Source organism: Salvelinus alpinus, chromosome 11 (genome assembly GCF_045679555.1).
Source record: "Salvelinus alpinus chromosome 11, SLU_Salpinus.1, whole genome shotgun sequence".
Taxonomy (NCBI): domain Eukaryota; kingdom Metazoa; phylum Chordata; class Actinopteri; order Salmoniformes; family Salmonidae; genus Salvelinus; species Salvelinus alpinus.
In genome coordinates, this window is record NC_092096.1 from 27,625,337 (window position 1) to 27,649,459 (window position 24,123).

At 43.6% G+C, this 24,123-nt stretch overlaps 1 protein-coding gene and 2 pseudogenes across 1 annotated transcript; 2 read left to right on the plus strand and 1 right to left on the minus strand.

Annotated features, from left to right (window-relative positions):
• Positions 1-36: 36 nt before the first annotated feature.
• Positions 37-4,966, minus strand: LOC139533824 (DEP domain-containing protein 7-like; annotated as a pseudogene).
• Positions 4,967-15,206: 10,240 nt separating this feature from the next.
• LOC139533290 (4-galactosyl-N-acetylglucosaminide 3-alpha-L-fucosyltransferase 9-like) lies at positions 15,207-16,206 on the plus strand (annotated as a pseudogene).
• On the plus strand, positions 16,149-21,415 carry LOC139533825 (4-galactosyl-N-acetylglucosaminide 3-alpha-L-fucosyltransferase 9-like). Its single transcript, XM_071332232.1, has 2 exons — positions 16,149-16,740; positions 18,654-21,415. Exon 2 carries the CDS (start codon positions 18,663-18,665, stop codon positions 19,809-19,811), a length of 1,149 nt encoding a protein of 382 aa, XP_071188333.1. The 5' UTR covers positions 16,149-16,740; positions 18,654-18,662; the 3' UTR covers positions 19,812-21,415.
• The last annotated feature ends 2,708 nt before the right edge of the window (positions 21,416-24,123 follow it).

Sequence of the window (24,123 nt, forward strand, 5' to 3'; positions counted from 1 at the left end):
CTATTTACAGTACCTAAATAAAATCTACCTGAGAAAACTAGATACTTGATACCAAAACCAGCCCTGAATAAATTCAGTTAGATCCTATGCCTGTTAGTTTTAGATAAATGTTTCACCAACATTACACATTCCCCTCTGTGTCGATTTCAACAAAATCAAAAGGTTTTCCTGACAGGCATCAGCTACGGAAAGCAGAGAATGCTCTCATTCACCAGAAATAAACCCTTGAGGCACCTGGGTAAGTGCATCTCTCCTTGTTAGAACAAAACAATTGCTACTGTCATACCACTAACATACTATGGCCTACAAACTAGTGCAAATGCATTCCTGAAGCCGGAGTCATAAGAACACTTGAAAAGCAAAGCCTCGTAAGAGTAACATCACTAAAAGATAACACTAACTAAAATAGTAATTTCATCCCATGTAAAGCGCAAACAGTCCTGATAATCACCTGGCAAAAACTTACTGTATATCCTGTCTTGGAACAAAACTATTGCCAGCACTGTGGAAATTGTTGGCATAACGAAGAACAAACGCGCTTGTTAAGGCGACAAGGATCCCTACTGCCCAATTCCAAAATCAACCCCTAGGCCCACCCTCTATGCAGTATGCCCTTGTGTAGACCAGGGGCATGTTCAGCAGGATTGATCGTTCAGATAATAAATACACTATGTAGATCAAACATGACTCTGACATGTAGAATAAGGAATCACATCGGCTCATTTCAATCTGTAACGTTCAAGAACATTTAGCAACTGAACATGGCCCTGGAATGACCTTACCCTCTGTTTGGTAAGTGGAACACTTATACCTGGAATTGCTTATAACTAATCCAATCCTTCCAAATCTACAAATGCATGGCGGGGGTAAGGTTTGATTTTGGATTGGGTCTACCACCACTCATTACATTCCCTTTCCCCCCCTAGAAAATGGAGGAGAAGTGCTGGAGGAAGACTATGGGATGGGGCTTCTGGAACTCCTTGACCAGCCTCCTCCTCCTTGACAGACAGGGCCTTGCTCAGGCTGATGTCCCTGATCAGCTGCTTTAGGCTCTCCAGGGTATGATCCTCATACTGCTGCAGCGACACCTGATGGCAGAATGTAAACACTGCAACACAGGATGAGGAGAAGGGGGTCAATACAGGGGTGTATTTATTAGGGAATGCATCACGGAAAAATGTGCTTCTCATTGGTAGTTCCTGCCCGTTTCAGTCGGTTTTATTTCATTTCGTGCCTAGTGAACACGACACTGATGGTGGTTTATTTCATTACTGAAGATTAGGGATGACTCACTATTTTATGTAGTACTGTTATGATAATAGCATAAGCACAAAAGGGCATATACTGTAGATCACCAAGTCCTAAAATGATGTATCAAGTGGGGCTGAATGTACTCAAGTTGGATTGAACTCACTCGCAATGTCGGATCTCTTCCTTGCTGCAGAATTTGCAGCGTTCTCCTCACAGCATCAATCAGAGATGTGGGGGTCTATTTCCATTATGGACAGAGAAGGGTTGATAAAATGTCATTTTATTCACATAAACAAATGATATACATGCTGCATTTAATGTATCAGGCAATGTCAGAAATACGCCAAACCAATTGAAACTACCGTTGGGAGTACCGCCTCCCTACCGTTGTAGTACAGATTACACTCTTCAGAATAGGGTGCAGTATTAAGTCTTCAGATGCCTGACTTTAAAAAGGCACGGTGCCCAAATCCTGATTTTTAAAGCCTCCCTCTGTAGCTACTATTTCCATTCAACAATGCAGCCCTAAACTTGTTTATTTTGGTATCGGAGGACTGTCAGAAGAGGGCCAGGAAAGAGGATCAGGGATTTCATGTGCCTACCTTAAAGAGCTGAGTGTGGTTGTCCATCAGAAACAGAAGCAGCCTCTCGCTCTGGGTACGAGATAGCTCTTTAGTCTGCACGACGGCCTTCAGAAACATCCTGCTGACCAGGGCCCTGTTGTCTGTCTGGACATATTGAGTGGTCCGTCACACAGTGGACCACCAGTGAAACCACTTTGGCCTGAAGCAAAAACCTACACCGACAGCCGCCATCGCAGGGTATGATTGGCCCACCACTGATGTATATAGTATTTATTATTGGGCCCTGACCCATTATTTGAGAAACAATGGTTTTCAAATGGTGTGTGTGTGGAGTGGGATTACCTGTTTGTTCATACGGCATGCATCCCGGATGGGCTGCTGCGGCCATGAAGGCCAGGAGCCTCCTCAGCTCATCTCTCCAGCAGATGCAGACACAGCTGATAGGCCCTAACAGCATCATCCACCTTCCCACAGTCTGAGAACACACTCACACAGGCAGAGGAAAGATAAGAGGGTGGGAGTGTATGTCAAAGAGACATGTACAGACACAGGACTCTAACATGATGAAAACACTATATCACACACTAACACACAACACCCCACCATAATTCCTCAACCAGCCAGTCTGACCCAGCAGGTCCAGTATGGCCGTGTGGATGTCCAGGTAGCGTCCGGTGAGCAGCGGGGACCTCTCCTGGCCTCCGTAGTGCTTGGCCATGGTGTCAAACAGCAGTTTCTTCTGGCCGCTCAGCCTCTCTGCCCCCTCTGTGGTGCTGCCCTGCTGGAGGAGGTGCTCCCCCGCCAACACGATCAGCTGGTCAGGGAAGAGCTCCAGGCAGTCAGCGGCTGCCACCAGCCATGCGTCCAGCCTACAGTGTCACAGGGAGAGGAAGCCAACTTCAGTGCCTTCTTTTAATGTCAAAAGAGCTTAAATATAATTTAATGGGAGGTTGTTAATGTTTTGACCAGGGGTTGGAACCAAAATTTTAAAAATGTGTTCCGTTCCAGGTTTCCGACCAGAAAAAGTTCTGAACCGGTTCATATAGTTCCTTTTCATTCAGTGAAATCAACAGTTTTTACAAAATAGCTCATTCATTTACTCAACACATTAACATTGATAGAGAAGCTTTCTATGGAAGCGTAAGCTAGTTCTTTACATGTTGATTGGTCAGATATTTCAGTCGCATCTCACACCTGCACTATTACCGGTGGGGGGAGAAAGAGAGAGACAAGCTTGGCTTGAAGCGCTGAACATCATGACATGAACTGGAATGTGTTTAGGCTATTACTAGCATTATAACTTCATACCAAATTATATACTAGATATTAAGAATATTTTTGGAACAAAAAAAACATTATTAACCCATTCTAAAGATTTGAAAATAATGTTTCTGTTCCGGAACACAAGATCACTTTCATTCCCAGTTCAGTTTCCGTTTCTCAAATTACTTTTTCAGTGTTCTGTTCCATAAACCGGTTCCAATCCCTGGTTTTGACCAACAAAATAATGCTTACAATTCCTAGTATCTTTTCCATTAAATCATATGGCGGCTGGTTAGGTACTAACTCAGGAAGGTTGAGGGTCTGGGGCAGCTCACGGTCCAGGCAGGTGTTGGAGATGACCAGGTCCTGGTGGTGGCTCTGCAGCAGCTGCAGGGCAGCAGCCTGGGGGTGGGGCTGGGCCCCCCGGGTCGGAGTCGCCAGGATGCAGTCCAGCACGGGTAGCTCCACCGTCTGCTGCTTCCACACCTCCTCCACCACTGAGGACAGAGGAGAAGGGAGAGAGGGAGGAGAGAGGTGGGTAGAATGACAAGCAAGAGTGGGAAATAAAAAAATAAGGGAGAAAAAGGGAGGACGAGACAAAGGGAAAGAGGGATACAAAGAATGGAAAAGAAAGAGGAAAAAATAAAAAGTACATTAACTTTTCCAATATAGTAATTTCCAACATGGCCAGGTGGAGACAGCCAGGCTTTGTCATCTCACCTGTCTTTGAAAGGAAGATGGTGGTGGGGACTTTGGTAATGGCCTTAGGGAGGGAGGGCTGCAGGTTGATGGACTTCAGCAGCCTCTCTACCCTCCGGTCTGAGGGGCCCAGCGCCAGGGGGTTGGAGATGGTCCTCAGCTCACTCAAGTCTGCAGAGAGAGAGCAGTGTTGATGTAGTGAGGTATAGTAAAACCGTGTGAGAAAGAAAAAGAAAGAATGTGTGTGCATGTTTGTGACTCAGACAAACCTAGAGCCTTTCTTCCTCTTCCCCACTAAGTCCTCGGGGGCCATGTTCTCTGTGTCCCCATCCTTCCCAGCCTTAATGGCTGAGCCGGGCAGCGAGCTGCAGTCCTGGAAACGGTAGAGGCTGCAGCCCGTGTCCTCGAAAAGTGGCCTCCTTGTCCTGGCGGAACAGCTTGGTCCCCACCGCCTCAAACACCTTGGCCTCCATGAGCGCCTGGCAGAGCCTGGCGGCCTTGAGACGTGACACCTCGCTGGCACAGAAGAAGACGTTCTGCATCAGGTAGCTGAGCACAGCGTCTACAGCATCCGAGCCCGTTAAACATTCTGGGTGGACACGCAGGAGGCGCCGCCGTCGTCGCACCTCCACCTGTCTGCAGTGCCTGGATGATGTTGTGCCACAGCTGTGTAGCGTGGAAGTGCCCAGAGAATCCTATGTGATGAAATATTCAGGTAGTAGACTCAGACATATTTCATCAACAGTATGGCGACTGCATGCAAAATAAATAAAACAACATCATAGAGTTAAAATCTGCCAAGACAGCTGTTGGCTCCTGTCAGGTCAGATTTTTGAGGGGGGTTGTTGATTTTTGTGGGATGTCGCCACGCCGTGTGTGATGACGTCACCTTCCTGAATCTATTTAGTTAGCTAACGTTACCCTTCACTCCAATATTAATAACAAGTCTCTAGTATGGTTGTTTAACTTCAGTATACTCAGTTGTGTAAAATATAAGGTTTGTTGCCATAAGCCATAAAACATGACATGTAGCTAGCTAAATTGAAAGCTTGTTACGGTTTATAACCTAAGGATTTTCATGTCAATTTCTCACCTGGTTGAACATTTTCACGAAGGCTCCGTGTTTGACTGTTCAAACGTCTAAACCTCGGAGTTAAATCACCCGCCATCGTGACAAAGGATGTGACGTAGCTTCTTCTTCGATGAGGTTTAACGGCGGTTAAACCTCATAAATGTTGCATTACCGCCACCAACTAGACAAGGGTATAAATCCCTTATACTTTGAGTGGTTAAAGGGGAAAAATACATTTAAAAAACAAACCCTGCCATCTAACCCTACACATTAAAAACCCACCACCTTATTCAAACCTATCTAGTCCTACCTCAGGCCAATGGCCTGGGAGGATGGGACACCACCACTCAAAACACCCTGTAACTGGTCAAATCTCGTACACCTAAATACTTCTCTGTAGCTGTCACCACAACCTCTTTTTTCTGTGACTTACGCTCCATCGATGAGCGCTAAAAAGCCAGTCTTACTGAAGCATATATTACTCAATGACCTATCCCTCTGTGATGGCACAGATCTACTACTCACACAAATCCTCTCAGAATCCCCCCCCCCCCCCCCTTGACCCATCTTCCTCAACGCTACTCTAACCCTGGTAACCTCAACCTGCCTCTCATCAGACACTTCTGATCCCCAGCCCCATAGGCACCCATACAATTAGCACAGACCACTTCTTTCCCCAATACAACACATTACTTTGTTTTATGTCCTTCTGCATACTTCTCACACCTAGGAACCTCACACCTATGCACTGCTGCCACATGCCCATAAGCTTGACACATGTAACAACGTAATGGATTCGGCACCAAAGCTCGTACGGGATAATTGAAATTTCCTAACATCACTTTGTCAGGCAAATACTTAACATCAAAACTCAAAAGAACAGACAATGACTCTTCTGTTTTACCATTCACACCACCATGTTTGCATCACACCAAACGACAAGCATCACAAACACCGGGAATCTTTCCCTTCAGCTGGTCCACTTTCACATTTACTGCTACCCCAGTAGTCACTCCTTTCAATGGTGCCCTTTTCTTGAGAGCAAAACAAGTCACAGCTCTCGTCCCTATTAGCGTGAAGCGCCCGCTCCCTCTGACCGGCAGAAACAAACAATTATCACAAGACCACTTCGGGTTACCTTCACCGATTCCACTGCACCCAACTTTGTTTTCACCCACCCTGAAACCACATATGGATCAGCAAAAAGGCAGGGGTCCACTTTCTCAAAAAATGGCACTCCTACCGTCAGACTAATCTTTATCCTGACCATCGGTGCAAACTCAGAGAACTTCATTGCACATGCCACCTCCGATAATTCTCCCTTATTCACTTCCATTTCACACCCGAATTGATCACGCCACACCTCGCCACAACCACCAAACGGTACCAAACGTACTTCAATGGTTGTTAAAGAACGGTGCGCACCATTTTGGGAAAATGTGTCATACATTACAAACCATCACGCAACGTAGCAACTGTTGAGGCGAACTGAACACACCCCAGGTTATTAGACAACATAAAATGCAGACATGTCTTTTCACCTGACCCGGTCCCCTCTCTGAAAGGTAGGTATTAGGGATTTTGATAAGGCATTTCACTCAGTCACTCACTGATCTCTACACATGGATGGTATATGGAGACAGTGTGATACAATTCTTCATCTTCTCCTGTCTGGCATTGTGGATACCAAGGTAAGTTTGATAACTTGGGCATCTAATAGTGCAGCCTTAGCCTGGTCTATTATATTTTAATATTATAATCTAAAATGCTATACAGTGTGATTTGGAAAAAGTGCACTAGTTCATTGCCATGCATAGTTATCCACCATTTTACTTCTTCAGTGTGGTTTATTGGCGGTCGGCATCCATCATTATGGTGCATTACCGACACCTACTGTACTGGAGTGTGGGCCAGAGACCGGGAGAAACTAAATCCTACCTGCCAGCCATGTTGCTCTTAAAAAAATATAAAATATTTGAGTTTATATATAATGACGTTCTACTCAATATACTCTTTAAACTAATTTCCTGTATCCCCTTCTCCCTCATACTAGAGCTCAGCCTCTCTCTTTCCCTTTGATATTGCCCACACTGTAGCAATATATGCTCCACGGTCTCTGTTTCCTGGCAATAATCACACTTTCCTGTTGGAAGCTCTCCCATCATATTTAAGGTCTTTTTCAACTGGCTGTGTCCCACCCTTAATCTTGTAAAAATAGCCTCCTCTCTTTGATCCCTTCCTGCCGGCCTCCCCGACTCCTTTGTACTTTAAATAATTGCCTGCCCTTAGTATCTCTATTCCACTGCTCCTGCCATCTCTGCACCATCACTGTCCATATCAGGCTTTTTGCCTCTGCCTTGCTCATTGGAACTACAACCTCAACATCCCCACTACTAAGTGCTTGTTTAGCCAACTGCCTCGTTGCCCTCCACATGGGCTGGGACCCAAGTAAATCTTATCTGTATACTAATTTGTCTAATCCTGCAATGGGTTTGTAGCACCTCATAAAGCAGGTCTTGTCTGCTACGTGAGCTAAAGGACTCGAGATTCATCAACTCTGCACATGAATCAGAGCAAATAACTACTCTGTCTGGCTTGACTTCCTCCACCCACTGCAAGACCAACAGTATGGCCATCCGCTCCGCCGTATATACAGCCAGATGATCTGTAATACGTGTCCTGACTGCCACCCCACATTCCTGCACTACAAATGCTGACCCAGTATGTCCTGTCCTTGGATCTTTTGAACCATCTGTGTAAATGGCTACAAAATCCTGATACACAGTATCCAGACGTCTCTTAAACATAATGTCTTTCTGTAGTCTCCCCAACACTTCTAGATCAACTACTGGAGGCGGGAGTAGCCATGGTGAATTTACAGGAATAGCTACCGTTGGGATAAACTCCCTTCCATACAGTCCCATCTCCTTCGCCTGGGTATTGCCCACCCACCCAAAGCTTGTGTTCTGTCTTCACTCATGTTCCCAGCATGCCTGTAAAATCCCTTTCGCAGGATGAGACACCATGTCCCTGTAAGTTGATCCAATAATTAATTGCCAGCTGCTGTCTCCTAATCTGCAATGGCATATCCCCCCCCAGCTCCACCTGTAGTTCAGACACTGGGGAGGTCCGAAACACCCCACTACATATTCTGAGTCCTTGCCCCTGTACGATATAGCCTTTGCAATGAGGTCCGGCCTGCTGAACCATACGCTACACTGCCATAGTCTATTACAGATCGGATCAACGCAACATGCATGGTCCTCAATGAGGAACGCCCAGCCCCCACTCCTTCCCCGTCAGACAGCGCATCACATTTAGCACCTTCTTACACATTTCCACCACTCTCTCCAAGTTTCTCCTGTCACGATCGTCGTATGAGTGAGACCAAGGCGCAGCGTGGTATGCATACATTCTCTTTTAATGAATGAAACACTTAACAAAAACAACAAAATCAACGGACGAAACGTGAAGCTATAGCAAGTGCAGACAGGCAACTAAACATAGACAAGATCCCACACCAGAAAGTGGGAAAAAAGGGCTGCCTGAATATGATCTCCAATCAGAGACAACGATAAACAGCTGTCTCTGATTGGGAACCATATCAGGCCAACATAGACATACAAAAACCTGTAGACCTACAAAAACCCTGGACATACAAAAACCCTAGACATACAAAAAATGTGAGTACCCACCCTAGTCACACCCTGACCTAACCAAAATATACAGAAAACAGAGATATCTAAGGTCAGGGCGTGACATCTCCTAATATAACCTCAAGCATACCTCATCTCCCACCTTCCTCCTGGTAAAGAACACCGAGTTCTCTACAGAGAACCTGAATCCCCACATTAATGCCATCACTCTACCTCATCAATTGCTTCCTGTACCTTCCTGACTATGTATGGCACATTTCTTCCATAAGGCCCCATCATCTGCAAATAACAACCTCCCAATATCTGTCCTTACCTGAGAGTAAACATAATTGATCATGATTGAGAACAACAGAGGACCAATCACGCTCCACTGTGGTGTACCGTTATCCACCATGTAGCTGCCTGAGAGACTTCCCCACCCTCACCTGGATAAACCATCCAAACAGGAAATATTTTATCCAGTTGTACGTTCTTCCTCCTACCCCCATAATATCAAGCTTGATTAACAACCCCTCCTTCCAAATCATATCATACGCCTTCTCCACATCAAACAAAGACAGCTACAACTGTCTCCTTGTTCACCTGAGCCTTCCTGACCTCTGCTTCTAAGAGGAGCACTGGGTCCATAGTTCCCCTACCCTTCCTGAACCCACTCTGATGTGGCGATACTAGCCCCCTGCACTCCAGGAAGAAAGTTAGCCTCTTCGTAATCTTACATACATGTGATGTTAAAGCTATTGGCCGATAGCTTGTTGACCTCATTGTGTCCTTCCCTGGCTTGTTTACACTACTGCCTCCTTCCAGCTGCCTGGTAGTTTCCCCTCCTCCCACACTCTGTTGTATAACACCGACACCTTATCCAGTGCCTCATCACAAAGATGGGCCAACATAGCATAGCACACCTCTTCTTTCCCAGGTGAAGTTAACCCAGCCTTATATATTGCCTTATCTATTGCCCTTTTCACCTCTGCCATGGTAAATGGTGCATTCAACGCATCATTTACATCCTCCCTCCTATCCAGCACTCCAGGATGCTCTTCTCTCGTTCTCTCTCCCTCTCCTCTGACAAATTTGCAGAGCTATGCACTTCGACAAATACTTTGGCCATCATCTTTGCCTTCTCATCTGTTACTGCCACATCCTTCCCACTCGTCCATACTGGATAATCCCACTCACTCATCCTCTTAATCATCTCCCACACTTCTCCCACGGGTGTCGCCCTTCCAATGGTGTCACAGAACCGACGCCAACATGACGGATAGTTCTCCTCACCAGGGCCTGCTTATACTGAATCAGATGTTGGAAGTTATGAGTCCTTTTCAGTACTCTAAATGCCCTGTTCCAACTCCTCACCATTGCCCCACAATCCTCCGTCCACCATGGCACTGATTTCCTCCTCCCTGAACTCTTTGGTATAGCCTCAGTAGCTGCCCCCACTAACACTTCTCACCCAGTTATTCATACTATCCACTTCCTCTCATATCCACCTGAGCCATCACCTGTTCACTCAGCTCCTGAAACTGATCCCACCTTGCCCTTCCAAACACCCACCTGCCTACTCCATCCACTGACACCTCCTCCTCCCTCTGGCCTACTGTGCATACTATGGGGTATAGATCACTCCCTACTGTCAACTCCTCCCACTCACAGATTCCCGCCATCACACTAGGCAGACTCTTTCCCTGTGGCTACATCAATTCTGGCCCCTCGGCCATCATACATTATACTTTTCCCCTCTGTGCCATGTCCTTACAGAACACCAACAAGCTCCCGTCTCTTAACACTTTAGCATGGACAACTTCCCCAATCAACTCTTTTATCACAGCAGTCAACCTTATCGGACTCATTGCCCCAACTTCCCCTTCCTCTCTTAACTTCAGAATCACTTTAATGCGCCTCCTCACCTCCATGCTCCCCTCGACTTATCTTGCCCTTCCTCGGCACTCTCTACCTCTGAACTGCTGCTAGCGTTGGAAGCTATGTTGCTCTCCTCAAACATCCTTTTCTGCCTCCATAGACCTTTCTCTCCCCTTCAAACCATTACCCCCTTTATCTCCCTCTTCATTTCTCTTTCTTACTCCTAAATGTATTGTACCACTATGCTCCATGCTTGCTTCACTTTCGTCTCCATCACTATCTACCATCTTTGACCCAGTGCCGAACCACCGCCACACCGAGAACAGTTTGATTGTTTGTTGATCAACAGCTTCCAGCCTCTCCCTCACTTCTGTCAACCTAGGTCCTCGGACCCCGTGACCCTTTTTACTTGCCGTAGTTAGGCTATAGCGCAGACAGAGGGGCCTCCACCATTTTAGGTGTGCCTGACCTTAATGGTTTGCTACCAAGTTGATTGCTCAGGTTGCAGCCAGGTGTGGTGAGTTAGATAATTGGCCTGCTGCTCACCCATGCATTCAGCCTCCCTAATTACTATAAGTAGAAACTCTAATCATGTTCTATTTGATGCTGCTCTGTCTTTTAAACTAACGTGTACTTTACTAAATATGGTCATTTAAACTAATAAATGTGATTAACTTAAATAATGTTTTCCATAGTATTACCTGGTCTAATTAACAAAGTAAAGTTCAGCTAATTAAATGTACATTCTCATTGGTTAATCATTACGGGTGGCGTTTAGAAGCAAAAGTAGAAGTTGTTATAGACCCCCCTAGGCCCCCAGTTGTGCCCTGGACACCATATGTGAATTGATCGCCCCCCATCTATCTTCAGAGTTCGTACTGTTAGGTGACCTAAACTGGGACATGCTTAACACCCCGGCCATCCTACAATCTAAACTAGATGCCCTCAATCTCACACAAATCATCAAGGAACCTACCAGGTACAACCCCAAATCCATAAACACGGGCACCCTCTTAGATATCATCCTGACCAATCTGCACTCTAAATACACCTCTGCTGTCTTCAACCAGGATCTCAGCGATCACTGCCTGCGTGCGCACTGGGTCCGCGGTCAAACGACCACCCCTCATCACTGTCAAACGCTCCCTAAAACACCTCAGCGAGCAGGCCTTTCTAATCGACCTGGCCCGCGTATCCTGGAAGGATATTGACCTCATCCCGTCAGTAGAGGATGCCTGGTTGCTCTTCAAAAGTGCTTTCCTCTCCATCTTAAATAAGCATGCCCCGTTCAAAAAATGTAGAACTAAGAACAGATATAGCCCTTGGTTCACCCCAGACTTGACTGCCATTGACCAGCACAAAAACATCCTGTGGCGTTCTGCATTAGCATTGAATAGCCCCCTTGATATGCAACTTTTCATAAACCAATATACTCAGTCAGTTAGGAAAGCTAAGGCTATCTTTTTCAAACAGAAATTTGCTTCTTGTAGCACTAATTCCAAAAAGTTTTGGGACACTGTAAAGTCCATGGAGAATAAGAGCACCTCCTCCCAGCTGCCCACTGCCCTGAGGATAGGAAACACTGTCACCACCGATAAATCTACGATAATCGATCATTTCAATAAGCATTTTTCCACGGCTGGCCACGGTTTCCAACTGGCTACCCCTACCCTGGCCAACATCTCAGCACCCCCTGAAGCAACTTGCCCAAAACCCCCTGCTTCTCCTTCACCCAAATCCAGACAGCTGATGTTCTGAAAGAACTGCAAAATCTGGATCCCTTCAAATCAGCTGGGCTAGACAATCTGGACCCTCTCTTTCTAAAATTATCCGCCGGAATTGTTGCCACCCCTATTACTAGCCTATTCAACCTCTCTTTCATATCGTCTGAGATCCCCAAAGATTGGAAAGCTGCCGCGGTCATCCCCCTCTTCAAAGGGGGAGACACTGTAGACTCAAACTGTTATAGACCTATATCCATCCTGCCCTGTCATTCTAAAATCTTCGAAAGCCAAGTTAATAAAACAGATCACCAACCATTTCGAATCCCACCGTACATTCTCCACTATGCAATCTGGTTTCCGAGCTGGTCATGGGTGCACCTCAGCCACGCTCAAGGTCCTAAACGATATCATAACCGCCATCAATAAAAGACAGTACTGTGCAGCCGTCTTCATCGACCTGGCCAAGGCTTCCGACTCTGTCAATCATAGCATTCTTATCGGCAGACTCAATAGCCTTGGCTTCTCAAATGACTACCTCGCCTGGTTCACCAACTACTTCTCAGATAGAGTTCAGTGTGTCAAATCGGAGCGCCTGTTGTCCGGACCTCTGGCAGTCTCTATGGGGGTGCCACAGGGTTCAGTTCTCGGGCCGACTCTTTTCTCTGTATATATATCAATGATGTCACTCTTGCTGCTGGTAATTCTCTGATCCACCTCTACGCAGACGACATCATTCTGTATACATCTGGCCCTTCTTTGGACACTGTGTTAACAAACCTCCAAACGAGCTTCATCGCCATACAACACTCCTTCCGTGGCCTCCAACTGCTTTTAAATGCTAGTAAAACTAAGTGCATGCTCTTCAACCGATTGCTGCCCGTACCCTCCTGCCCGACTAGCATCACTACTCTGGACGGTTCGGACCTAGAATATGTGGACGACTACAAATACCTAGGTGTCTGGTTAGACTGTAAACTCTCCTTACAGACTCACATTAAGCATCTTCAATCCAAAATTAAATCTAGAATCAGCTTCCTATTTCGCAACAAAGCCTCCTTCACTCATGTCGCCAAACATACCTTAGTAAAACTGACTATCCTACCGATCCTTGACTTCGGTGATGTCATTTACAAAATAGCCCCCAACACTCTACTCAGACTACATCCAGTTTGCTATCACAGTGCCATTCGTTTTGTCACCAAAGCCCCATATACTACCCACCACTGCGACCTGTATGCTCTCATTGGCTGGCCCTCACTACATATCCGTCGCCAAACCCACTGGCTCCAGGTCATCTATCAGTCTTAGGTAAAGCCCCGCCTTATCTCAGCTCACTGGTCACCATAGCAACACCCACCCGTAGTACGCGCCCCAGCAGGTATATTGCACTGGTCATCCCCAAAGCCAATACTTCCTTTGGCCGCTTTTCCTTCCAGTTCTCTGCTGCCAATGACTGGAACGAATTGCAAAAATCTCTAAAGCTGGAGTCTTATATCTCCCTCTCTAACTTTAAGCATCAGCTGTCTGAGCAGCTTACCGATCACTGTACCTGTACACAGCCAATCTGTAAATAGCACACCCGACTACCTCATCCCCATATTATTACTTAACCTCTTGCTCTTTTGCACCCCAGTATCTCTACTTGCACATCATCATCTGCACATCTATCACTCCAGTATTAATGCTGAATTCAAATTATTTTCACCTCTAGTGCTTATTTATTGCCTACCTCCCTACTCTTCTACATTTGCACACACTGTACATAGATTTTTCAATTTTTCTTCTCTTTTATTGTTATTGACTGTACGTTTATGTGTAACTCTGTGTTGTTGTTTTTGTCGCACTGCTTTGCTTTATCTTAGCCAGGTCGCAGTTGTAAATGAGAACTTGTTCTCAACTGGCCTACCTGGTTAAATAAAGGTCAAATAAAAAAAGTGCTGTACTTTTCCTCAGCTCAGGTTAGATTTTTTTCTCTCACCACCCTGTACAGTAGGTGGAGACAATGCACCTTTTGAGTGTAGTCTGCCAACAAACCTTGAAGAAGCAGCAGCAGCAGCAGCTCGGGGTTGACACTTGCTCCATGTAACAGTTTGTTTTTTTGTGTCCTGTTTGTTCAGGCAGTTCTTGCGAGCTGTCCCGATGGACTCTCTTTAGTCCCCGTAGGAGTAATGCTTGATATGGATTTGATGTGATAACGTGGTTTGGTATTGTCTAAGACCTTGTTGTTCCTTGTATGAGATATTGCTGAACCTATACTTGCCGTATTCACAGGATAACACAAGTGGACTTTATTCAAAAGGATGGGGGGGAATGAAAAGTATTGCCTTTCATTTATTTGAAAATATATACACAGACAATGTTATAAGTATTTACAAAAAATGTAACCAGAAACTGGAACAATCCAGACTTATCACACACAGTTACTCCCAACAATGCCCTCAGGCCAATCTACAAATGTACAATGTACTGTTTACGTAGCTCTACGTATTGTGCACATGGTTTGCTGTGCTGGGGTATTCAACTCTTACCCTGCGAAGTCCAGAGCCTGCTGCTTTTCTGTTCTACTTGATAAGTAATTGCACCCACCTGGTGTCCCAGGTCTAAATCAGTCCCTGAATAGAAGGGAACAATGAAAGAGTGCAGTGGAACTGGCTTCAAGGTCCAGAGTTGCGTTTGAGGGTTGTAGTGTACGTCATCATATAGGACAACCAGAGAGTCCACATCAGGGGTGTCAAACTCATTCCACGGAGGGCCAAGTGTCTGCGGGTTTTTGGTTTTTCCTTTCAATTAAGACCGAGACAACCAGGTGAGGGGAATTCCTTACTAATTAGTGACCTTAATTAATCAATGAAGTACAAGGGAGGAGCGAAAACCTACAGACACTCGACCTTCTGTGGAATGAGGTTGAAACATGGTCAACATGAATGCTAAATTAATCAACAGCACTGAATGTTGGTATGTTTCACTAGTGATGCATTTTGCATTCCTTGTGTATTTTGTTCCCTGGATTCCATGGTGTATTGTCATTTTATAAGATGGCTATTGTTGATATTCTAGAGTGGATTTTATTGGTCTCTTTTCTCTTTCAAAGGGTCAAGGTATGTCCACTCCGGCTTCCCAGGGTGTTCTACGGCCTGTTCTGATGATGACATTCTTACTGGGCTTATCCTTCATGTACTACAAACCCCAGATCAAGTTCCTCTCATGCCCTATCAACCAGGCATCCCATGCGGGAAAGGCTCGCTGTCCTCCTTACACTCAAGTACGTAGGGCAAGGAACCAGATTGTGAACCAAACACACCATGCCCAGCCAACCATTCAGGATGAATATCATTTTGATTTGGCCACTTGATCACCCATTTGACATAGACTCTTGTGCCTACTTTAACATCAAAGGCTGTCACCTAACAGTGGATAAAAACCTTTACAGCAAGGCGCACGGTGTCATATTCCACCATAGAGACATCCATGGAGACCTGAAGAACATGCCCCAAGAGCAACGTCCATGGTTCCAGAAATGGGTGTGGTGGAATGGAGAATCACCGGCTAACACAAACAGGATTCCTGGTGTTGACTACTTGTTCAATTTGACTGCGAGTTATGGACTGGATTCTGATATCAAGGTTCCATATTTGTCGCTTGTCGAGGTAACCAGTGAGGATAAAATCTTTGAGCTGCCCAAGAAGGACAAATTAGTCTGCTGGGTAGTGAGCAACTGGAACCCAAACTACAAGAGGGTACAGGTGTTCAACGAGCTCAGTAGGCATGTCAAAGTAGAGGCCTATGGGAGACATTTTAGTAGATACCTAGAAAACGAAGACTAAAAGACATTGTCCAGCTGTAAATTCTACCTGGCATTTGAAAACTCCATCTACAAAGACTATGCTACAGAGAAGCTGTTCAACGCTATGAAGTTGGGAGCAGTGCCCGTTGTTCTAGGTCCATCCAGGGACAACTACGAGCAATTTATCCCAAGGGACTCTTTCATCCATGTGGATTATTTCCCCTCTACAGAGGAGCTGGCAAAGAAGCTTCTCTTTCTCGAAAAGACAGAGGTAATAACAGGGGTAATAACAACAGGGGTAATACAACAGGGGTAATAACTTACAGTACAACAAATAATAGAAGAATAACACACACTACATGAAAGGTACTGTACAAGACCAAAGAATTTAAAGTCGTATTGATGCTGGCACAAAACTGTTGATGGCTCTATTTGTCAGGTAAAATAACCTGTTGATGATGTTGATGCAAATCCAACAATTGAATTGCTCCCTCTTGTATTATATACAGTGTCTCTGACAGCTTTCAACGATAATAAAAAATTATTACAAATCATTAGAGAGAATAAACTATGCTCCAAGTTCACTTTTTGAATGTGCAGTTAGGTCTAAATAACTATGATAAAAGTACACTCATACTTTGATAAACTTCCTGACCGCATCAGACAACCAGGTGAAGAGAAAACATAAATATCAGCCACACCTTTTTACCTAACCTGTCGTCTCCGAGAGTAGCTTGGCACAAGGCGTTTTGAGGCGTCACTCAGTCACTCACTGATCTCTACACCTGGATGGTATACGTAGACAGTGTGATACAATACTTTATCTTCTCCTGGCATTGTGGATACCAAGGTAAGTTTGATAACTTGGCTCGCAGGAGGAACTATTCATTATAATAGAAGTAATGACAATGTTTTGACTGGTTATGTATATAAGATGACTTTGCCATATTATGATATAGTATAATAAGTGACCAGAGATATTTTTGTGACAAGGCTAAGGAATAGGTAGTTAATGAGGCATGAGTCCTAGTTAATGATTGGTAGGATTTGATATGAGTTTTATGTGATAACATGGTTGAATAGGTTGGGCTTGTCCAAGGGATTGTTGGTTATTGTCTGAGACATATTGCTGAAAGTGCACTTGGCGTATTCACAGGGTTGCACAAGTGTACTTTGTTCAAAAGGAGGAGTGATGTTATAAAAAATTATTAAACTGGAAAATACTCTTCTGGAACATTCCAGACGGATCACTAGTGATGCATTTTACATTCTTTGTTCCCTGGTGTAATGTCATATAAGATAGTTAACCTGCTTGCTGAAATTAATATGTCACCAGCTCTAGCGCTTAACGCTAGAAAATCCTGGCCTCCTTGGACCCCCCTTCGGCCTTCCTTTGAAAGTCAACATTATAACAGTCTAATGAATACATTTAATATATCCTATCATTTTATTGTGTTTATGGAGGTCTTAGGTAACATTAGAATATGAAAGAAAATGTATATGAAAGAACACAATAGCATGTTCATTTGTTTGTAGCTGCAGGCTATATGAACAAATGAAAAAACACTAAAACCCCACAATTCAAGTGTTAATTGATTTCAAATAAACACTGTCACAAAGATAATTAATTTGTTAAGGACAGGTCTTAAGGAGCATCATGAATTTAAGAGAAAGCATTTCAAAAGAACAGAATGGCATATTTTCTATTTATATATATTACTGTACTTTGAGTGTTGAGTTCATGTGGAGAGGCATGGATGGGATCACTGTTATTCAGAGTTGTTGGCTAAAATGCAGAAGGCACATTTTGGTTGAGTCATTCTGTTCTAGGTATCCCTCTTTCCCTTTAATTTTGCTAAAAAGTTATATCTCAAATATATAGTATCTCAAAAGGTCATTTTTAAGAGTTGTGTGGCAAGGATAAGTGATTTGGAACGGCATAATCTGCTCTTTCTGATACTATATAGACATCAAAACGTCTTACCTGCTTGTAGTTTGTTGGAGAATTTTAAAAAGTAACTTTTCGGCACACCGTTTACCTGCCTCTGTGTCAATTCCAAGCTGCAGCTGTTCATTAGATTCTTCATTTACAATTTAACAATTGATCATATTCTCACCCATCAGACTATTGTCAATTGAATCTTGTCTTTAGGATAACCATATTATTATATGTGGGAAACTAGTTTTGATATACATAGTTTAGTGTGAGGACAGACGCTGGGAGGCGAGAAGCAAGTACAGGGAGTGAAGATGTAATGGATAAACGGACATGAAAAAAAACCAAGATCAACGTCTGGACGGGGAACAAAACAACATTAATGTAGACATGGTGAAGAAACTGAGGAAGTGACAGATATAGGGGAGGCAATCAATAAGGTAGCGCTGATGTGCGTAACGATGGTAATAGGTGTGCGTAATGATGGGCATCTGGTAAGACATTTAAATTCTAGATGCTACATCAGGCTATCCTAACTTCAAACTGTCTATAACCTTTACAATTTTAACCTTAACAATATGAATTAGCATGCATAAAACTTCCTTGATTTAATGCCAACTATCTATAAGAACACAATGGAAGACATTTCAAATGTGACATTTTAAAAACTTTATAGAGACACCAACCCAACTTTCACATGCTGCGGCTATATAATACATTCAATCAATCTTTCTATCTAACTACTTTTTCAGCTATAACCAGTCACTACCATTATTATAATGTATTTCACATCCATGGTTTTGATTGGTCTCTTTTCTCTTTCAAAGGGTCAAGGTATGTCCACTCCGGGTTCTCAGGGGGTTCTACGGCCTGTTCTGATTGGCTGTTTTTTTATGGCATGCTTCGTGGGAATATTCTTCATTTACTACAAACCCCAGATCAAGTTCCTTTCATGCCCTACTGACCAGGCATCCCACGAGTGGAAGGCTGGTTGTTCTCCTTGCCCTCAAGTAAGTATGGCAGGGAACCACACAGGGCAAAAAACACACCATGCCCAGACAGCCATTCAGGCCGATGATGACGGAGACACAGACACTATCATTTTGATCTGGATGTGGCCATTTGGTCACGCCTTTGACATAGACTCTTGTGCCTACTTTAACATCAAAGGCTGTCACCTAACAGTGGATAAAAACCTTTACAGCAAGGCACACGGTGTCATATTCCACCATAGAGACATCCATGGAGACCTGAAGAACATGCCCCAAGAGCAACGTCCATGGTTCCAGAAATGGGTGTGGTGGAATGGAGAATCACCGGCTAACACAAACAGGATCCCTGGTGTTGACTACTTGTTCAATTTGACTGCGAGTTATCGACTGGATTCTGATATCAAGGTTCCATATGGGTCGCTTGTCGAGGTAACCAGTGAGGATAAAATCTTTGAGCTGCCCAAGAAGGACAAATTAGTCTGCTGGGTAGTGAGCAACTGGAACCCAAACTACAAGAGGGTACAGGTGTTCAACGAGCTCAGTAGGCATGTCAAAGTAGAGGCCTATGGGAGACATTTTAGTAGATACCTAGAAAACGAAGACTACTCAAAGACATTGTCCAGCTGTAAATTCTATCTGGCATTTGAAAACTCCATCTACAAAGACTATGCTACAGAGAAGCTGTTCAATGCTATGAAGTTGGGAGCAGTGCCCGTTGTTCTAGGTCCATCCAGGGACAACTACGAGCAATTTATCCCAAGGGACTCTTTCATCCATGTGGATGATTTCCCCTCTACAGAGGAGCTGGCAAAGAAGCTTCTCTTTGTCGACCAGAATGAGGAAGAATACATGAGGTACTTCACCTGGCGAAAGAACTTTAAAGTTCAACAAGGGTATTTTGGACTTGAGCACGCCTGTCGCTCATGTGATTACATTCGAAGAAATAAAGGATACAAAAGTTTTAATAATCTAAATAAATGGTTTTGGGGCTAAGTGGACTAATTTGTAGTGGGACATTTCCATGTAAAATGACCCATAAGCGCCAACCTGTGAAGTTCAATCAATACAATGCATTATAATGCCCTTTTTACATCTGCAGTTGTCACAAAGTGCTTATAAAGAAACTGAGCCTAAAACCCCAAAGAGCAAGCAATATAGAAGCACGCTGGCTAGGAAAAACTCCCTAGAAAGGCTGGAACCTAGGAAGAAACCTAGAGAGGAACCTGGCTTTGGTTGTGGCGGGTGGAGATTATAAGAGTACATTGGCATTAAGGCCAGATCGTTCTTCTAGATATTCAAACATTTATAGGCGACCAGTAGGGTCAAATAATAATTATAGTGGTTATAGATGTCCAGGACAATGTAGCACAACCGGTGAATGGGTCAGGGTTCCATAGCCGCAGACAGAACAGCAGAAAGTGGATCAGCAGCACGACAAGGTAGTCCATCCAGTGCACAGCTCAGGGTTCCATAGCCGCAGGCAAACAGCAGAAGCTGGATCAGCAGCACGACCAGGTGTTTCCTAACCCTGGTTCTCAAGTACCCCCAGCAGTACACATTTTCGTTGGATCCCTGGACAAACACACCTCATTCAAGTCATTGAGGGCTTGATGATTAGTTGACTAGTTGAATCAGGTGTGCTTGTCCAGGGTTACAATAAAAATGTGTACTGTTGGGGGTACTCGAGGACCAGGGTCGGGAAACACAAGACCAAATCTATATCCATTGGAGTTGCTTACCAAGAAGACAGTGAATGTTCCTGAGTGACCGAGTTACAGTTTTGACTTAAATCTACTTGAAAATCTATGGCAAGCCCTGGAAATGGTTGTAGCAATAATCAACAACCAATTTGACAGAGCTTGAAGAATTTTTAAAAGAATAAACGGCAAATGTTGCACAATCCAGGTGTGGAAAGCTCTTAAACCTTGTTCACAACGCAGGCCTAAATGCTCTAATCTGTTTTGGAATACTGACTGTCCAAACAGCAAGTTACAAGTGACCAAATCAGATCTGTGTGTGTTCAGACAGCAGTCATTTGCTGATAAGGCTATGCTAGTTGTCATAGTAATGACGGGTGTGTGTGTGAGTGCAGTAGTGTAGGCTGATTGGTGGTGGTGCTTCCTTTCACTCAGAAGTTGCATAGCAAGCTAAAGTGACAACAATGCCTGCCATGGACGTTTCCCAGTTGATTTGAATGTTTAAAATCATAGTGTAAGAACACTTTTAAAGCCTCAAAGGATAAGATGATCCAACTTGTCAAACTGTCAACTGAGTAGCTAGCAAGCAACAAGATATGCCAAATAACAGTCTAAAAAGCACTTGAGGGCATGTAAATCACAAGTCACATGGCCAGGAATTCGATTTGTATCTTTTATTTTTATTTTTTATATATATTTATATTTCACCTTTATTTAACCAGGTTAGCTAGTTGAGAACAAGTTCTCATTTACAACTGCGACCTGGCCAAGATAAAGCAAAGCAGTGCGACACAAACAACAACACAGAGTTACATATGGAATAAACAAGCATACAGTCAATAACACAATAGAAAAAAAGAAAGTCTATATACAGTGTGTGCAAATGGCATGAGGAGGTAGGCAATAAATAGGCCATAGTAGCGAAGTAATTACAATTTAGCAGATTAACACTGGAGTGATAAATGAGCAGATGAGGATGTGCAAGCAGAGATGCTGGTGTGCATGAGGTAGGTAGATTGGGTGGGCTATTTACAGATGGACTATGTACAGCTGCAGCGATCGGTTAGCTGCTCAGATATCTGACTTGAAACCAGCTACGAAGGCTGTTCAGACTGCGGGAAAAATAACAGATTCAAATCGGATATGCAAATAGGATTTGGGACACTTCAAACCGCCAATGTGAACATTGCTTTAGAGACCTACCCAGAAAGTCACACACAGCTATATATCGCTGCCAAAGGTGCTTCTACAAAGTATTGACTCAGGGATGTGAATACTTATGTAAATTAGATATTTCTGTATTTAATTTTCAATTCAAAAATAATATATTTGTCATTATAGGGTATTTTTTGTAGATTGAGGGAAAAAATATATTTAATCCATTTTGAACTTAAGCTGTAACACTATTTTTGTATTTAAAAAATATATAAGTCAAGGGGTATGAATACTTTCTGAAGACACTGGGCCCTTTCCAAAGTTACCCCTGGACAGGGCCAACCCCACCCAATTTGCCAAAACACAACCCCCACACCAACATAGGGATAACAACAGACCACTAACTTACTACCCCGAGACAAGGCCAAGTATAGCCCACGAAGAGCACAGGAAGGATGGGAGAGCTCAAGCAAGCCAGTGACTCAGCCCCCGTAATAGGGTCAGAGGAAGAGAATCCCAGTGGAGAGAGGGGAGCCGGCCAGGCAGAGACAGCAAGGGCAGTTCATCACTCCAGTGCCTTGCTGTTCAACCTTCGCTGGTGCGACCAAACCTGACTGTTGAATGTTCTGTTTTTGCACACTGTTTGCATAGTTGTTTCATTGTTTGGACAGAATATACTGTGATTACAAATGTGAAATATCATGTAAATGTCTATCACACTAATGTCTTGTCATGACAGCAAAGGTAACAAGTTATAGTTACTCACATTTAAATCATTATTTGCCCAGATATCTGCTGATTACAGTAATTCTGTTATTGTTTCAGGGTAATAAACTGACAATACAAGAGCAATGGTAAATTGCACTGAACAGGGTTTGAGAGTGATGGATGGAAAAGAGGAACTCTGTTACCATAGTGTTCTTGTATTGTTAACCCTCTTGCACAAAGAATGTGGTATTACCATGAAACAATGCTGAAGGTGTTTCTGAGCAAATAGTGTTTGGAAAAATATAACTTGTCAGCAAATAATGTAATGTAATGTCAAATCAAATCAAATTGTATTTGTCACATGCGCCGAATACAACAGGTGTAGACCTTACAGTGAAATGCTTAATTACAAGCCCTTAACCAACAATGCAGTTAAGAAAAAGAAGTGTTAAGAAAGTATTTACTAACATAAACTGAAGTAAAAAATGTTAACATTAAAAAAATACTAAGAAAAAGATAAGAAAATAGAAAAATAACAAATAATTAAAGAGCAACAATAAAATAACAGAAAAGAGCCTATATACAGGGGTTCCCGGTACAGAGTCAATGTGTGGGGGCACAGGTTAGTAGAGGTAATTGAGGTAATATGTACATGTAGGTAGAGGTAGTGACTATGCATAGATAATAAACAGAGAGTAGCAGCAGCGTAAAAATGGGGTGGGGGGTGGGGTCAAATAGTACAGTTAGCCATTTAATTAGCTGTTCAGGAGTCTTATGGCTTGGGGGTAGAAGCTGTTAAGAAGCCTTTTGGACCTAGACTTACCGCTTGCCATGCGGTAGCAGAGAGAACAGTCTATGACTAGGGTGGCTGGAGTCTTTGGCAATTTTTAGGGCCTTCCTCTGACACGCCTGGTATAGAGGTCCTGGATGGCAGGAAGCTTGGCCCCAGTGATGTACTGGGCCGTACGCACTACCCTCTGTAGTGCCTTATGGTCGGAGGCCGATCAGTTGCCTTACCAGGAGGTGATGCAACCGTTCAGGATGCTCTCGATGGTGCAGCTGATCTGAAGACCCATGCCAAATGTTTTCAGTCTCTTGAGGGGGAAAAGGCATTGTCGTGCCCTCTTCACGACTGTCTTGGTGTTTGGACAATGATAGTTCGTTGGTGATGTGGACACCAATGTGGACACCAAGCTCTCAACATGCTCATGTAATGTAAAATGCTACCCACATACATCATGTAATGTAAAATGAGTCCACATACATAATGTAATGTAAAATGTTGTCCACATACATAATGAAATGTAAAATGCTGTCCACATACATCATGTAATGTAAAATGCTGTCCACATACATCATGTAATGTAAAATGCTGTCCACATACATAATGTAATGTAAAATGCTGTCCACATACAACATGTCATGTAAAATGCTGTCCACATACATAATGTCATGTAAAATGCTGTCCACATACATCATGTAATGTAAAATGCTGTCCACATACAACATGTAATGTAAAATGCTGTCCACATACAACATGTCATGTAAAATACTGTCCACATACATAATGTCATGTAAAATGCGTCCACATACATCATGTAATGTAAAATGCTGTCCACATACATCATGTAATGTAAAATGCTGTCCACATACATAATGTAATGTAAAATGCTGTCCACATACATCATGTAATGTAAAATGCTGTCCACATACATAATGTAATGTAAAATGCTGTCCACATACAT